This window comes from Chroicocephalus ridibundus, chromosome 1, assembly GCF_963924245.1.
Source record: "Chroicocephalus ridibundus chromosome 1, bChrRid1.1, whole genome shotgun sequence".
In the NCBI taxonomy this organism is placed as follows: Eukaryota; Metazoa; Chordata; class Aves; order Charadriiformes; family Laridae; genus Chroicocephalus; species Chroicocephalus ridibundus.
In genome coordinates, this window is record NC_086284.1 from 183,200,865 (window position 1) to 183,219,188 (window position 18,324).

An 18,324-nucleotide genomic window follows, 5' to 3' on the forward strand; every position below is an offset into this window, starting at 1 on the left:
AAAGCCTCTTTATTCCCAGTACCAGTTGCTTGATTGTGTGGTTTTCAGATAATGCTATTGGAATTGAGGTTGCTAAATGAGAACCAGAAGGCTGGAGCTAAGCAGATAAATTATAATTTCCAGTTACCTCACCATAAATGGGGTTCCCAAAGAATTCTTCTACCCTATTTTCAGACAAAACATAAGGATCACCATCTTCACAGATTAAGGACACAAAAATCCCCATTAAAACCCAGAATGACATTCTTCATCTTCTGGTAGAAGTTAATGATGCAATACGTGCTCCCTTCCTTTTCTTAAGTGGTTGGTTGGCAATTACTTTTAGAACGCTGCTAGTTGGTTATACATTCACAAATTTCCATGGAGGAGGACTTAAATCTTTAGTTTTGTGCCTTTTTTTTTTTTAAGCTAGTACATATTAATAGTTCACTGAGAACCTAAGATCCTTCTGAGGCAAATGAAATATCCGAAAAGATAATAATACCATCCTACAGAAGCAACAAGAGTGAGGGAAGGGAAAGTTAACCTGCAGCCACTTCTTACTCTATGAAACACTAAAAAAAAACACCCCAAAAGCTGGCAGGTTTTTTGTTGTTATGCTTTAAAGATCTGTGGCTTGTGTAGAGAAAGTAGTCTCTAAATAACTCCATGTATGGACATGATTATTCCAGAGCAACAAACACCCTATTTCCATCTAGCCTTGGAGTCTGATCCAAAATAAGCATACCGAGTTCGGAGTTACTCAGGGAAAGATAAATCCATACCTGACTTTATTCTACAGTAATTCCTAAACACACTGTCATAAATACACCAGGAATTTGAGGGTCCATTTTTCTGGGGGTCTTTTGTCTAAAGGAGCCCTTAAACAAATCAAGGCTAGACCAAGCTATAATTAGGCTGATAGTTTATCCCACCTTTCCATCAGCTAAAGCCTCCACAGCTTAAGTTCATAGCCTGGGCACTGCCAAAACTGCAGCTTTTAATGAAAAAAAGAAAAAGAATAGGAAGGGGGAAAGAGGGTTGTATATCCCTACCTATGACTAGTACAATGTTGCGTGTAGCTTAAGAGTTGCTCCTTAATGAGGACGCACTCCCTTGAATTATGCAGCTCAACAGAGCCATCTCAAAATTGGATGGCTTTGCTGCATCGCTGGCTTGTAGCGATGCCAGTCAGATGCAGACGGGCAGACTTCTTAACCTTCTGGCTGAGAAGATTAAATCCTTAATAGAGCGATCTCTTCTCTCCCCTATTCCCCCCTCTTTTAAAATAAGTAACAAAGGAACATTCAACAATCCACCTAAAAGGAAAGCTTAATTTTCTCGCATTTCTAATGCAATAAAATAGGCTGGACCTCCAACGATATCAAAACAAGCATCATCTTACAAAGCCGACAGAATGTGAGTAGGTAAACAAGATCCTCCCACACCTTCATAAATATTAGGGAAAAGGACCAAATATCTTCCCCATGTGCAAGTTTCCCTTATCGAACAGCTGTAAGGAATTCTTACAGGATGTACAAACATAAAAATCTGTATTGACCAAATCCCTGTGAGAGCATATAACCACCACCACTTGGAAAAATAAGCAAGGTCACTCAGTCAAAACACTTTATTTTTGTCGAGGATCAACTGCTTTATATGGCTTTGCTACCAAATATAGAAACGTTACCCCATATACAAAGGCACTATTTTTAAAGATTCTGCTTTTGGGGGAAAAACAGAATACTTCTTTTCCTCCTAAAAGGTGTTTCCAAATGTGTATTACAAAGATCCGAGGAACGTCAGGCAGGAAAAGGACTAACCAACCACATTCTGGACTGAACTATATATGGCTTAACTCCACTAACTTTGGTGGGTTAGAGAAATCAATGCAGAACTTTATTTAAAAAAAAAAATGTTGTTTCATCTCAGAATTCTAGGATTATTTAGTAACTCTTGTTAAGCTGTTCACGATGTTTAATTCCCTATTTAAAATTTAAAAGACAATTAAGAAATACTATTCTAAAATAAGCCATGTCTACAGTAAGGCAGGCGATTCTTTTAGAAACTATGAGCAAACGTCTGATTAAGATGACAAGCCACATGGAAACTCCTTCCAGAATCAGACTTAAAGGGCACTGTTACCAACCAAATTTGGCAGACAAGGAATCATGACGAACTGCAAAGGCATGCAGCAGCGCAACAAAAAGTTGGGAATCATCAGCAAATAAGAGGGCAAGCACTTGTGTCAATTCAGCGAGGGCAAGAAACACAAACAGGGCAAATTCTGAGCGCTAAACGCTGGATTCGGATGAATTGGCGCTGTGCCACGGTGGGAGTGGAGCTGGCTCTCCCCGTTACAGACTGCCCCTGCCATAAACAAGCCGTATCGGAAAGGCAAAGTATCTGCCTATTGCAGGTATCTCATTCCGACATCTATCTTTCAAGAGAGCGCGGTTTCAGAACCATTTTCATAGTAACAAGGGGAAGCTTAAAAGAGAAAGAACTAAAAGCATGACATACATAATCTAAGGCTCTGTGCTTTCTTAAAACCTGTGTTTAAGGTCAGAACTCTTACAGGGATCCGATGTTTATCGCTAGATAACCAGAGACCTTATCTATACGTAGATAACATACAGCCTTATCTGTAAAGATCCATCGTTAGGTTTGGTATTTTTAATACACGGTTACCGCTATTTAAGATCACCGCGCCTTCAGACAGTCCTTAACTCTGAGGGGATGGCGACTAGAGTTTCAGCTCAAGCAGGAAAGCCAGCGTTTATAGCAAGTCTGACAAAGATTACAGGAAGCTTAACTGAGTCTCATTCCTATTTCCAGGAATACCAAGAGGCACCAAGTACAGCTGCGTTAACTTGGAAAGGGGGCAGCAAGAAATAAATTATATACTTTGCATCCACCGTGTTTGTCAGCAGCGCAACCCAGGGCAAACCCAGCGAGCCAGCGCACCGAGCTCCCTTCGCAAAAGGGCGACCCCGTTCTGGGGGCGTACGCCAAGTTTGAGCTCCTTTTTTGACCGACGAAGCACAATTTACCGAACAGGCGACGGCAGCAGAACGGCGGGCCGGGCGCCGCTCCACCGAGCCAACTCTTCTGCCGTCCATCCCAGAAAGTATTTACCTCGTTTCCGAGGCAGAAGCGGCGGCAGCGGCGGGCAAAGGGCGGCCGGAGCCTGGGCCGTGTCCCGGTGTTCCGCCGCTGCGGCGGCCGGGATGGAGGGCAGGAGGGCGGGCGGACAAACCCTGCCAGGGGCTCCGTGAAAGGGGGATCAACCCGAGCGCCGACCCCAGCCCTCCCACCGCTCCCCGCAGGGTCTCCCACCTCAGCGGGGACCCGGCCCCTCGCCCGCCCCTGCCCCGGCAGGTGCGGCCCGGCCCGGCCCGGCCCGGCCCCCCGCGCCGCCGGGGCCGCTCCTCCCCTCGCCCGCGCCCCCGCCGCAGCCCCCGGCCCGCCCTCCCTCCCCGCGGCGCGGCGCCGGAGGGGAGACGGAGGGCCGGGTCCTACCTGCGGCTCCTGCGGCGGCCGCCAGCGCCAGGCAGAGCGCGGAGAGGAGCGACGGCGGCGGCGCAGCGCGCATGAGGGGAGGCCCGAGGGAGCGAGCGGGCGGGCGAGCGAGCGGGCGGGCGGCCGCGTCCCGTCCCGTCCCCCCCCTCCGCCCCCCGGGATGGCGGTGACGGGCCCGCCGCCCGGGGAGCATGACGGGAAATTCCTGGGCACCGGCGGCCAACGCCAAATATGAACATGGTGCCGGGGAGACACCCGGCCCGGCAGAGCTGGGAGGCGGCCGCCCCCGGCGCCGCTGCAGGCGGGCGGCCTGCGTCCAGACAGCCGGCGGGGAGGGCCGGCAGCCCGTCCCGTCCCACCACCCGCCGACCTTTAATCGACGGGGAGCGGCTTCTCGGCTTTTTAAAAAATTATTTTCGTGCGGGGCAGAGGAGGGCACGCAGCACCGGCATCCCCCGCCCCGCCCGAGGGGCCCCGTCCTACCTGCGCGGCCGGGGGGAGCGCGGCGGGGGGGGAACAGCCCGGCCATGGCGGCGATCGGCGGCTGCCGCTGCCGGCCAGCAGCCGGGTGAGCCACCGAAACTGATCACGGGCAGCGGAGTTACGACAGCTCTTAATGCCCCCCTTAGATATCTTAAATAAAAAAAAAAATATAAATAAAAAGGCGGGGGCGGGGGGGAGCATGGACAGAATTAGAGCGAAATTTTCCCTCCTCCCGCTCAGCTTCCACAAGGAAGAGCTCAAAGTGAGCTGGACAAATGTATGTAAATAAAAGGCTCAGAGAGCCTGCTTTGGTCTTCCCCTACAACCCTCCAACACAAATCATCAGTAAAACAATTTTAAAACAGCATAGCATAAATGTAATGACGGGGCGGGGGAGGGGAAGTATGTTTTCTGTTAGTCTGTCAAAAGCCCTTTGAGGACTTTTTCTATCTCAAAATACAAGAAATAAGCTGAAAACACAAGGCTAAGTAAGACCCTGTCAGTTATAACAGATCAGAGACCGCGGCCTCCCCAGAGTCACGGTAAGGCCTCTGCGCTCCCTGTGGACAAATTCCGGACAAAGTTCATTTAAGTGAAGCTGAAGCTGTGTATTTCAGCTCACAGTCCCAGCTGTTCCGCTCCAAATCACAACCAACATTAGAAGTTAGGTGGCTACGAGGAATTAACCTCCCCCCTCATGCCCCTGATGAGAAGAGTATTCAAGTCAGAGAAACATCCAAATATGTGGAAGGTGAGACACATATAAAAACCCCTAATAAACCTTTAATTCGAGTTTGTTTTGGTTTTTTTGTTTGTTTTTACAGGACAGGGTGACAAATTACAACAAACATCTGATTTTTCTCAAATGTTCAGGTATTATACACATTCCCATCTGTCTTGCAGGAAGGGATATTGGTCAACAGTTTAAGGTAAAATAAGCTGCGTAACAGTACATATTACAATAATAAAATGTACAGTGTTTACAAGAAATATATTTTAGAAGCAAGATAGATGCATTTGCATCAAGGCGACCTTTTAAAATGCCACAACTATTTTTACATTCACTCTTGCAACAGGTCACAAGATGGGGTCACTAAGGTCAGGTTAACAAATCACTATGATGCACATCAAATACAACAAAATTAGTTTATATACATATATATAATACATATACATGTATATTATACATATATGTATATAGTAAAACTCATCAAAATCTACCAGACCTGGCACAATCTACTTACCCATCAAAAATATGTACTTGTCCTTGGTAAGTAGAATTCTGCATGGCTGATTATATATTATATATACTCATTCATTAGCATCTGAGACATAAAACTGAGGATTTAAAATTTTTCGGTTAACAAACTCTCCAATAATAAACATGGTGCCCACAAAAGCACAAAGGTAAGGCACAATAGGATTTTCTGTTGCAGAATAGTGTGCATCATGTTTACTTAACCATAAGAAAAACGTGCATTATTTGTGCAAGTTCATGCTGCAAATCCATCATATCTACAAAGTAAAGTGAGTTTCAGTAAAATTCGTGGGACTGGTGTGCTTCCAGTCTCACCTCCTACAGGATATTTAGCTGGATAATTAGATAAAATTGTTGTAGGAGTGGGGATTAGTAAAGCCGATAATCTTAGATTTGCAACTAAGCTTCTCAGCAACAATTTTGTACTTCTAGGTAAATGTTAGTAAATTTAAAAGCTTGGAATCACAAGATTTACCGTCAGTTTTACTTCTAGTTCACATCAGCCAAAATTGTTGCAAGGAAGTAGGTACCTTTTAAAATTTTAACGGGTAACTGGTTCATTAAAACAATGTATAATGTATTGGGAAAATCACTTAATCCCAATGGTATTTTGTCACAGCCCTGGCAATTGTAATAATAAATACAGCTTTTCACAAAATATTTTTCCAGTATCTGCCAATTGCTTCTTTATTGCTCGCAAATTTGAATTCATTACAATTGGTATCAGACCTTTCACATAAAATCATAGTCAGGTATTTTAATATAAACCTTATAAAAGATATTTAACCTGTATCTAACACTTTTAAGGTATTTGGCCTCTTGTCATGGTACAGCCAAAACCATATAAAACATTAGGTTTTGAATAAAATAGGAAGCTTATTCACTGCTTCAATGCAGACATCCTCACAGAACACAACCATTTTTGCCACCACCAGCATTTACATTTATATACAAAACCTAGTACATCCGCATTCAGTTCGTTTTCCCTCACACTTATATGCAACCACTAATGCCAGATTAACTTTCCCCATACCCTAGCTGCAGAAAAAGATTCTTATACAGCAACAAAAAACTAATATTGACTGAAAAAGAAATTATTTTTTTTAACTTATTCACCATCAGGAACTGTAGGTTGGTTGGTACAAAATACCCACAAGATTTATTTCACAGGAAACTATGGAAATACAGGAAGTCTTCTTTTCTCCATGCTTTTGTATTATCAAAAACACTTCTTGGTGCAAAAATACGGTCACCACATCTGCAAATGTATAATGAATTCGGTATTCCTCATGCAAAACTTAAATGCATTGGTTTACTACAGCCCCGGAAAACTTCCTGAAGCAATTTTTTTTCTTTTTCTTTTTTGTCAGCTCAGTATTACTGCCTCATTGCTAAGTCCCTTTGGAAACAAGATTTCTGGAACGTTCAAACTTTTATTTAATTCATTAAAGTATTACATACAAAAAGCACTAAAAAAGGAAGACGGCAGCCAAACAGGAGAATTCCTGTAGCAAGTAACAGTCCTAGCAGTTGTAGAAAGTCTTCTCAGGAACTTCCCTGAGAATTAGTTGTGCCTGTCCGAAGACGCAGATGTGACATAGAGTTCATGTGTTTGTTTGATGGCTTCAGTGGAGTGTTGCAAGTAAGAGCCTGGGGAAAACGATGGTGATACCGATCTAGTCGCAGGTATTTTACCGTTACCAGCTTTCCTATGAGGCAAAGAAATAGGAAAAGAGAAACCTTCTAGTTCAGTATTATTACATTTTGCTTCAGGACATAATCACACAAACATGGCATTACACTGAAATTAGTTTTCCAGGTGATGACTAATAAAAAGATCCAGTTTTTGTTACAGCTCAATACTTTATATATAAAACATTTCACCATTTAAAAGAACTCCAACTGCACCCATCTTCTGTCATTTCTACCCATGTTTTGTGATAAACCCCCATTCCTTACCATCAAACCAAGAGCCATGTAATGCCTTGAAAGCCTTTCCTGCATACTCTGGAGAGAGACACTTCACATATACACAACCCTGCATGAAGAAAGAGAAGTTGTGGGTTTGGGTTTTTTTTGTTGGTTTTTTTTGTGGTGGTTTTTTTTTTTTTTAAGAAATCCAACAGACAAAGATAAAAATAAAGCACGGAGATGTTACTGTAAAGACACTCACCTCACGTGAATTTTTGTCAACAGCAATATGAACAATTCCGTCATTATCACTGCATTTCTCCAAGATTGCTTCTTGAATTGCTAGATGCCAGTGATCACCTATTTCCCTATGCAAATAATGAAAGATTTAATTAAGCACATTATTTTAAAAACATTCACAACAATCTCATCCTTCCCCACCAAGTTTGGTTTCTCTGTAACTTGACATAATTTTCTGTTAAATGCCTTTGGGACAGAATTAGTACTTTAGCTATTGAATATGCAGTAAATTGGATCCTATGTTCCACTTTAGAAAATTCAACCCTAAGAATCAAAAGGAATAATTCTGTATTTGAAGGTGTTTGTTCTCTCCTTCCAGCAACCTGCCATCACCTTCCTGTCTGAAACGGCAAGCAGTCATAACTCCTGTCCCCACAGCTGCTCGGAGGGGCTGGCCGTCGTTCCAAGGAGAAGGCCACTCCTAGGCTGCTCCTACTGCAGTGGAAGGAGAGCAGGGGAAGACAACAGCGTAAAGGCCTCTGCCCCTTTACTCCATCACCCCTACCAGCAGTCACAGAAGCAACGTTACATGCAGAGCTTCAGCAGGCTGAAGGAGCTTTATAGCTACTCAGACACTGGTAATCGCCGAAATACCTATTCGCTATCCCAAACAAAGCATCAAATTGCATTCCTCCCATAGGATACTGATAGAACATGCCAATCTAGATCCAGAACTGGAAGTTATTAAAATCAGATTCCAATTTTGGGGGCTTTTCACAAAAATTATTTTATCGTTAAGATTAACCAATCTTTAGGTACAGCATCAGAGAAAGCCAAAGTCCATGTATTTTTGTGAAGGTACTACAAGAACTATCTAGTCCTAATAAAATAAGTCTAAGCAAAGGGAAAACAATTTCAACAGCCTTAATACACCTTTAAGCCTGCCTGAATAGTCTTTACACAAAAAAAACCCAAACAATGAACTTACTCTTTCAATAATACTATCAAGAGCTTTGGGTAGTTTTAAAGAGTTTTCTTTACATAAGGCCAAAATTCTTGAAATATTTGGTCTACCTTCCTCCTTATTCATGAAAAAGTAAGTGGGGGATGGACTGTACACAGGGAATTTAATTGGTCAGGGTGTTACTTAGATCTGTCAAGCAGGACACTAACACAACACTTCAGGGACTCCGGCAACGTGGAATGTCAGATTTGTTTCTGTCATTTGACCTTGACTGGTTAGAGGATCAGACTTTCCAGTTGATGCCCCTTACACAGGCAGATCGTATATAAAAAAAACAAACAAAAAAGTGGGAGACGGACACAAGGATGCAAAGAAGATCCACATGAAGGTCCTACTAGGAGAGAGAGACCTTCCAGTGGAAAACACCTACAATTTAAAACCCTGCAAAATTTAGGAGAAGATGCACCCTACTCAGGTTGGAAGAAAAAAAAAAAAAGTTTTCTTTTTATTAGATAGCTCAAAATGAAGGGAATATACAAGTCTCCTTCCCCTTTTCTAACAGTGTAAACAACAGTATTTTCTAAATAACATGCTCAGGATGTTTGGGAAATAAAGTAATTCCAAGTCACAAGAGCCAGGAGCTTTAAAGGTCCCCTCCAACCCAAACTATTTAAGATTCTATCAGATCTTGACTTTGGTGCATTCCTTCCCAGCCCAGGACTCATGTCCAGGTTTTCTCAAGAAGCACACTGTCACCAGCAGAAAGCCAGTTACCATAAGAAGAGATCATATTGTTAAGAGTATGCAATCGTCTTTTCTGCTGTCTGTTCTTCCCAAACACTGACATCACTCCATTACTCCCAAGTGCTCATTTCCTGTTTACAAATCAAGCAGAAGTGCATTCTCGGTCTAGTCTGCTTTTTGTGTTTTGCAGACCTGGGACACGAAACATCACGAGTTACCAACTAACTTGGATTTTCCGTTAAGAAATAGGCTCCCAACAGAATGACTTGCCCATCCTTGATCCTGCACACGTATGTTCCATTAGCCATCAATGTGAGTCTTGCAGGAAACGCTACCTGTGCTTTGTGAGCCATTCTTTTTACTGACTTAGTGGTAGATGCAGAAATGTTAAAACGGGCTTGTCCAAATGATGCCTAGACTGGTATTTTAAAAAACAGGTTTGTGTCTGGCATAGTAAACGCCTAGAACATACACCCAAGTTTAGGTCTGCTGCTGTGGTGTGAGGGTTCACAATGTCAGGTAAGTTTTATTATTTTTGGCAGTAGAAAGAAGATTATTTATTCTGTTAGCATTGATAAATACAAAATAACTGGTATATTCCCTAGATGATTCTCAGGTCAAGAGAAAAGACCTCTATTATGGATGGCTGCTTTTACCAGCTACTGGCATATTGCTGAAAAGTACTTAGTCATTTATTGTTAGTATACAATAGCTTGACTTAAAGAGCAGCTAAAACCTGATTTTGTTAAACATACCTTGCACCCACAGCAAATGTCAAAGCATTATGTGCCAATCACATACACTGGTACATTCTATGTTTCAGGAAGTCGCTAAGGCATTCATTCCTTTCAGATCCGGGACAATAACATAAACCTTCCTCTTTTGATAAAAGCAGTTGAATAAAGTAGTTTGTCTTGCACTGAGGGTTTTGGAGGTCAGTTGGTTTTTGTTTGTTTTTTGCATTTTTTTTAACATTACTACAAATGTGTGATAAAAAGTACTTCCTTAAGCAGCAGTCCACTGCAAGACAGCTAATGGAAGAGGAATGGGCTGGGGCATGCAATATGGAATTGAATGAAGTATCCCACTAGGACTATAGTCCAGCAGGCCAGTAATGGAGTTAGGTCAACTTCCGAAAGAAAAGGTCTAAAAAAAAAAAAATTTATTAGAAGTTGCACTGTTCAAATAGCTGACTCAAAGTATACACTAAAGAGAAGCGTCAAAAGAGAACAACTCCTAGTCTATAATTTTTCTTTTATTTTTTTTTTTATATGCACTAGCTGGGCACAGACTAGGTCAGTACTGAAAAACACTGAAGTTTACAGCAAAGAGATAGCCTATCAAAGGGAGATAACATCTCAGTTACTAGTTCCATTAACAGCAGACATTTTGAAGAGCTAACATTTTGAAACAAGAAAGCAACCAATACAGCATACCAATAAATACTGCAGTGATGCTTCATTAATGGATTTATTTCAGTATTACTCAGTCTAACCAACATACCTCATGGAGTCTCCTTTGTAGCAAGGACAATAAGGACGTGACAATAAGGGTGTTGATCTCACCCAAAATTCTCAGAAAATCTCATCTTTTATTTCAACCTCCTACAGGAAGATCAGTTCACCTCATGAACAATGCCTAGAATTTCAGTCTTGCTCACCCTACTGCAACCTGAATGTTATGAAAGAAGCGATAGTTGGGGTCACTGCCCATGATGGTCGTTATGTCCTAAAGCCATTGAGAAAGCAGGTTTTAGAGTACTCTATGCTATGGACAACACAGTCCTCAGCTAAATTAGGTAACAGCTTTACAATTAATAAGGCAAGGAACTAAAATAATTAAGTGTGGTTAGAAACAGAAGTGAAAGAATTGAAGAAATATATCCAAACTTTGCAATCACTTGTGTCCGTATTCTGATGTTGTCTCCTACTTCCTGTTATTTCCTATTCTAATCAACAGCTTTTATTTTCCACTGAACTTCTCAGATTCTTCAGTCCCAATTAGCACATCACTTCTACTCTGTCAGACAGCACAGCATCTTCGTTTTTCCCTTATATAATCACATCAAGGAATAAATTACTTCAGAGGAGTTATTGGAAATCCTATATCTCTTTGCACTGAACAAACCAGGCTTCAAAGATTAGAAAGGACTACCTGGCATAACCTATGTGTTAGTCCCCAACTCCTAACATTATCTAGTCCACAGCCAGTGGAGGTACTAACAGGACAATAGATGAAGCTTTAAAAGACTACAAAAAAAATTATTCTTCCTTAACTCTTGGCATGTGAAACAAGGCTTGTTACTTATTAATACACAGTATATACTTCAGAATTATATACGAGCATTAGAAGCCAGTACTCTGCAGTAATTGGTTTAAACCCTTCCCACTGCAAAAAACTCATTTGCTTCAAAACTAGGCAGTCACACTGCCAAAATAATAACTTATTTAAATTCAGCCTTTTAAATACAAACTGTGCAAACTCTAGAACAGTCTAAATACTCCAGAATACTTAACAATACTTCAGAAACTTACGGTCTGTTGTTAAGCCACATGAATCTCCCCTGTCAGCCGATATGACTGAACGTTTACAAAATTAACGAATGGAGAAAGATCAGCCATTGCTCAGAGTAGTTTAACTAAATGCCACACTCTTCAAGTGACCCAAAGATACAAAGCAAGACAATGAAGGACAGAAGACTGACAGCAAGATTATTTATGTCTTCTCATTGATGTTAAGAAGATTTTTTTTTTTTTTTTTAAACCCCATTTGTTTCTTTTGAGGTATTCATGTTTACTCACTTCTGCCAAACCCCTCTCAGAGGAAAGAAAGGGACCCTTCCAAAAGAATACAGAAATACAGGTGCGTAGCTGGTTTTACTTACATAACTGGATCAAACATATTGCGAATCTTTAGACATGGCGTCAAGCTGTTTGGTGGTGAATTTCTTCTATCTAGATGAAATGCTACAAAGAAAAATAAACGTAATAGCATTTATTGACAGGCATAATACCATCTAGTTAACAAGCAACAACTTTATACATTAATACCTTTCTGGTTTTACTCAAAAGAATACTTTCCTTCATACATGAAAAAGCTTCAAGGAAATTAAGTTCCCCACAGTCTTCTACTGCACTGATGAAAATGTACCATACTTAATTTTTTAGATTTACAACTTCTACATTTAAAAAGATAATGCACTCTCTTACATCCAGGCCAGAGCACATAGAAAGAATTCAGGACATTTTAAAAAATATCATATAGTTGAAGAGAAAGTATTTGCATTACATTTCCATGAAAAGACAGATATTCTTAGGATCTGGAGCAAATTTTTGAAGCTGCAGGTTAGCCATTCAGTTTAAACTGCCTGATGAATTTTCACTTCTTCCACTTTGGGGGCAATTTACTGCCCATCTGACCAAGAAATAGGGAGACGCTTAGATGGATGTTGTATTGCATCTGTATTGCAGTAACAACTGTCAAGGAGCACTCTACAAGGATGGAGCTTTTGTAACCCTAAATGCTCTACACACATGACCATAAGCTTGCAAAAATCTGAAGTGAAACACACCAGAGGAGAGAAGAGATGCAAGAAGAAAAATGGAAATGAAAAATAATGGACTAACTCTTTCAAAGCTGAACAATCCCATGAAATACATTCTGAAGTTCTGAAATAAATATTTATCTAAAGTTCAGAAGTTCAACTTGTGGGAGTCGCAACAGAAGACTGCACCACGAGAAAAGGAATAAAGGAGCCCTTCAGATTCAGGCAAGGTAGTTCCACGCCTTGAGAAAGGCCAACAAAGCAGCAACAGAAATGGAAGGGAACAACCTTATAAAACAACTTCCAAGGCTTGAAGGAGGTTTTACTTTGAAGACTTGAGATGAAGATTCAAGAGTATAAACATAAGATTAAAAATCTCAACAAGACAATGATGTTCTAAACCGATGCTAATGCTTCTCCTTCACAATCCCTACTTTGGACAAGTTTGACAGATTCAAGATGTTATGTTCCAAGTGTTAGAAGTCTCAGTTTTGGGCAGATGACACTACAGGTCTGTGCTTGTTACTGCTGACCTTTTAACATAAAATCTTGCAAGTATATCCAAAATACACAAACACTGCTGCTCTTCTGTATGTCACCAAAGCAAAAAACCCTGTCACGCAGAAGAAACTCAGTCATGCAGAAGACACCTCATGTGAAAAACAAGCACTGACCAAGAGAAAAATCACTGCCTGCAGATACAGCACAGAGGATTTCTGAGTAAATAAATAAATAAATTACCAACTAGAAATTAGAAAAGGTGGCCTCCAAATCTAATATGGAACCTACCATAAATTCCCCCAAATAACTAAAAGTGTTCTTACTAGAATATACACACACAGAGTCCGAGTCACCAACACCTGTCACAATTGTCTGTTTTGTCTTGGGAATAGATTTCTAAATATGCTGGTGACACTGCATCTATCTCTGAGCTGCCTGTAGTTTAAGGACAAGTCCTTTTTCAATAGCACATGGTTTTGTAAAGTTTTTTGCCCTTGATTAAAAATTATATACAGGGTATACAATAAAAACTTTACAGAACTAAGCAACATTGAAAAATAAATGGACTTACCTTACTCATGTAGGTTGGCTCCAGCAGATCAAGGGGGGGGGTGAAATGTCACCAGCATATTGTACACTGGGGCACCATACCATACTGGAGAAGGTGATCTGGGGTGGCCTAGTCATGGACCTGGACCTGAAAAGGCGTGGGGTTGAGGAAATTATGTGCTGATTGTTAATAGCTAGGTTTATTCAGCACATGGTTTTAATCCAAGGATAAAGAATGGCGAGGTTATTTGCAGAGACCCTAGGCCCAGAGGATCAACATTTCTGCAAGCTGTTTACGAACTCTAAACACCATTAAACTATGCAAAAGTAACTAAATGGGGAATTCATATAAAAAACAAGCTTTGCCTGCTCCAATTTCTAATAATCTTGATGTCCTTTTGATTGAAAGATCTCAGGTGCTTGCAGGGATTACTTCAGCCAGAGCACACCACCAGCACAAAACTAATCTGCTACCAACTTAATGTAACATCATACTAGTAGAGCAAGTACTCCCAGGGCAGTGCAGCACATGAAAACAGAGATGAATTCTGCTTTTTCCTCAAAAACATTTCAAAGCCATGGTAAATTAAAAGAAAGTTCTGCAATTTAGATGGAGCTTTTTATGTATAAGGAAAAAAAATGGCCACAGAAATCAGTGAGCTACAAAATTAACGCTAGCACAGAAATAAACATTAAAATGTATACCAGAAGTGAGACCAAAAAGGGGGGCTAGGGAAGGCAGAGGCAAGTTAAAAATAATGCTGTATTTACACAGCAAAATTCAAAATAGCACAGTTAACAGATGTCTCAAATTTTATTACAAACCTAAAACAATTAATTCTCCTCCTCCCCCCAAAAGAGCAAGTTTAAGTGACAAACCTATTCAGATTACAATATTAATTATTTGAAAAATTACACTGATGTGGTGCATACAAAATATTCTCCTCACAATAAGGGCTTAAGACATTCTTTCAGGACAACAGTCTAAGCTACACCATAATTTACTAAGCACCTCACATGACGTTTCTTTCCCTAAATAGGTCTCAACAGTAAGACTTACAAGACGAGGGTAAAAAAGGTGGAGATGAAATAGGAAAGCAGACGCACAACTTTGTGCAATAAGTCACTAACAAGAAAATTTTTAGGACTTTCATAAATTCCCTTTGGGGACTAGTGAGCACCTTCAAGAAAAAGGAAGCCACTTTGTATTTCAATCATGATGTACTTTGTTTTATTACCTTAAACTGAATATGACTGTATCAGTCTAGAATCAAAGAACAGCAGCAGCTAGAAGCATGTGCTGTCAACCACTTCTTTATCACTGTGACTGGAAAATGTCTATGATGGAAGAAGTGGCTCTTGCACAGACTTCAAAATGAACATTTAAGAAATTGTAGTACAGCTTTTTGTACCTCTTGATTACTACTGTATTATTGCTAAAGGGATTCCCCAGTATCACCACCATGGGTTATAAAATAACCCAACAGATCTTTAGATGTGGATTTGATGCACCTGATATGGTTGAAGACTTGCATCAAATACAGGTAACCATGTTTCTGAAGAACAGATTTATTCATGTTCAGCCACAGATCATTGTAATTTATTAAGTACTAATCCTTCTTATCAAAGGCAAGAACAAAAAGATAAAACGTTTGGTTGAAAATGCTGAAGTTATGCACTTTCACACAACATGACATTCTGCAGTAAATAGGAAAGATACTGAAATCAAAATAATACTAAATGTTATTAAGAGAGGAGAGTGTGACTGACTTGGGGTTTAATACGGTCAAGTTCAGCTATTAAAGACCAGCATGGGATGGATACAACATTTTACAACAAGCATAAAATCCAACAGTTTTCTTGCAACAGTTAAGAATAGAGCCTTTTTTTTTTTTTTTTTACTTGGAGAAAGGATTATATTCTCACAAGCCGAGGAGGAGGGGTGTTACAAGGTAACAGGTTATCTTCCATGCCACAGGATGAAATATCACCCTAGATGTTGTACTTCAGAGAACCTCTTTATCGCATCTGCAGAGCCATCAAGGAAATTTAGCTATTGCTGTTAGCTTAGCTACACTGAAGCTCTGCCTACCTACTCTTCTTTATAGCTCCAGTTATCAAAAGGCATGATAGGACAATAGTATCTGTTCTTTCAAATACAAACTGAACACATTAGAAATATTCCCCCCCACACACACACACATTGATTTAATTAAAATATGCTTTGGTATGATCAAGATTGTTTTTCAATTGACAATTCTCTTGTCAACTGTTTTCAAAACATCACTTATATTTGTCCATCATCCTACAGTGAGCTTACATACCCCCCTTTTTTTTTTTTTTTGACAGATACGTCTACTGTATCCAGCAGGTAATATTTCAAAGGAAGCACAGACTTCCCAAACTGTCTGCCAAAACACAGGCTGCATCCTGAAGGACGGGACAAAATATCACAGTGATGCTTGAACTCTAGATGCTAACAGACAGTAGCGCCTAAATCTTCATGCATGCTACAGGTCCCATATTTAAAATGCAGGTCATCATCTATCAATATCCCAGTACATACTGACAGGTCAAGAGGCTTTCTTCTTCAATTGCACATACTCTAGGTATTAGTCTCTGCTACAGAGCACTATCAGATCTCAGAAGGTTAAAAAAAACCAAACCAACTGTGACTTGAAATTCATTCACAAGATTCAAAACCAACAATCCATTCTGATTTTATATATACTGAGTTTGTTCAGAATCTAGCAATCTTGAAGAGTTTTTAGATTTATGAACTTCTATATTCAAACATCAGAACTGGAGGACTAACTTAATCCCAGCTGATTTATACTTCCAAAAATTAAGAAAACGACACATACATATAGAATTCCTAACATCAGGAAAGAAACAACTGTGCAAAAATATGAGACTTACGTAACTGAAATATTTCCAACAGCTATATGAAAATGAGGAATGCAAAACACAAAGAGCCTTTGCACATGAAAATTGCATTTTCCTGCTGACTACCAAGACATACAGAGCCCAAATGACCTACGTCATTCCAGCCACTCCTATTTCCATGCCCTTCTGTTAGAATCGAAGTATGCAATTTAAATTCTTCAAAGATGTTTGCTGAACTACAAATATAACAAGAAAACTAGGAAAACTGCTATTAAAAGAACTGAAACAGGATAGATCTTAATATATCCTATTCAATAGAAAGCGTAGAGTCTAAAGTACATACTCTAGTCAAAATACAGCTAAAAGCCACAGCTGAGAGAGAAAATTATTCCGTCCACATTCACAATATGCTAAAGTAGGTATCAGATGCTCAAATTCAGACAGTACCTAACAGTAGCTACTACACTAGTGATTTATATTGCAGTCAAACAGGAGAAGAAAAACTGAGAGCAAATGAGTAGTAAATGAGAAGTGGAGTGTCATGCTTCACAGCCTGTATTGAACAATAAACTACACAGAAGATTCAGCTTTATAATAGACATAATTTCCAGAAGCTACATTCAATTTAAGTGTTTGAAAATCAATCATGACAGTATTACAGAGATGACACAGAGACAGCTGTTAACAAAACCCACCATTTCTGCACTGCACCTAAAGCACTTGCGCATCCCTCATGGACAATGTCCTAGAAAGAAAAGGCTCTGCAACTCTTGTAACAATGTTACTATTCATATCCTACTCACTAAAATTTTAAGAAACTGAAATCATGTAATACACTTCTCACAGCAGAATGCCATGTCACTACTACTGCAAGACAACGACTGCAGAACCTCAAGCCTGCAGTAGTGTTCACAAGGTTGGTTTTGTTTGTTGGTTTTTTTTTTAAAAAGCAGCCCTCATTTCCAATGAATGATTTAAAGTGAGAAATGTAACGCTAAAACCAGTAGCATAACTTTGAGAAGTATATAATGTTATCCCAACATAACATTTTACATAGACAAGCAAGAAATCTGTCCCAAGACTATTAAGATCCTCATCAGATAACATGCCAAGTATCTGCAAGTGCCTCAAAATATTTGGCTTTTCAAGTCGACAGTGAGAATTGTTTGGTTTTGCTTTGAACTTACAGAAAAGAAAAATTTAAGACCAGAGGGCTGAAGACATACATAGAACTCAAGAAAACATTCAAGTGGCCTGGGACAAAACCGGAATGTTAGCAGTACTTTTACTTGGGTGACCAAGCTTGCTACAGCATAAATGTTCCAGGCCACAAAGCTCCTCTTTCTGTCTGTCTTTGGAAAGCAAATAATCACATTGGAAGGAGCTACTTTAAACTGTACCCTCTTTAGAGGAAACAATAAAAACATTGTTTCTTACAAATAAAAATGTATACCAGTAAAGAGCAAGAGAAGGAAGCACTACTTGCACTAGTTAAACTCAGACCAAAATTGGCATATTCCAGAAGAACATAGATGAGAGTGCAATTGCTTGCCAGTGGGAACTTTTACTTTCTTGAAGTGGGACTAGGAAGGGCACAAAGTCCATTTGATTTTTAACCAGGCTTTTTTCAGTTTTTAGTTCAATGCCATAGAAGTAATGCACAGTACAACCTTGATAACATCCAATATAAAAAACTGAACTAAAAACTACAGAAGCAACCACTCCCTCACCATCAAAATAAAC

General features: G+C 40.1%; 2 protein-coding genes across 3 annotated transcripts in view; both read right to left on the reverse strand.

The window, feature by feature from the left end:
- MSRB3 (methionine sulfoxide reductase B3) overlaps positions 1 to 3,887 on the reverse strand; it is an 88,516-nt gene extending 84,629 nt beyond the window's left edge. Inside the window, 2 exon segments of the mRNA XM_063323022.1 lie at positions 3,502 to 3,597; positions 3,600 to 3,887. Coding sequence (XP_063179092.1) covers positions 3,502 to 3,597; positions 3,600 to 3,740 — 237 coding nt within the window. The 5' untranslated portion in view covers positions 3,741 to 3,887.
- Positions 3,888 to 4,760: 873 nt separating this feature from the next.
- The window catches only part of LEMD3 (LEM domain containing 3), a 54,717-nt gene continuing 41,153 nt past the window's right edge, over positions 4,761 to 18,324 (reverse strand). Inside the window, exons 10-13 of one of the 2 annotated variants that reach the window (XM_063323024.1) lie at positions 11,986 to 12,067; positions 7,416 to 7,521; positions 7,202 to 7,280; positions 4,761 to 6,951 (exon numbers count right to left, since the gene is read on the reverse strand). In XM_063323024.1, coding sequence (XP_063179094.1) covers positions 6,788 to 6,951; positions 7,202 to 7,280; positions 7,416 to 7,521; positions 11,986 to 12,067 — 431 coding nt within the window. In that variant the 3' untranslated portion in view covers positions 4,761 to 6,787. Of the gene's footprint in view, positions 6,952 to 7,201; positions 7,281 to 7,415; positions 7,522 to 11,985; positions 12,068 to 13,727; positions 13,844 to 18,324 lie in introns of those variants that run through there. The other variant, XM_063323025.1, reaches the window with a different exon arrangement.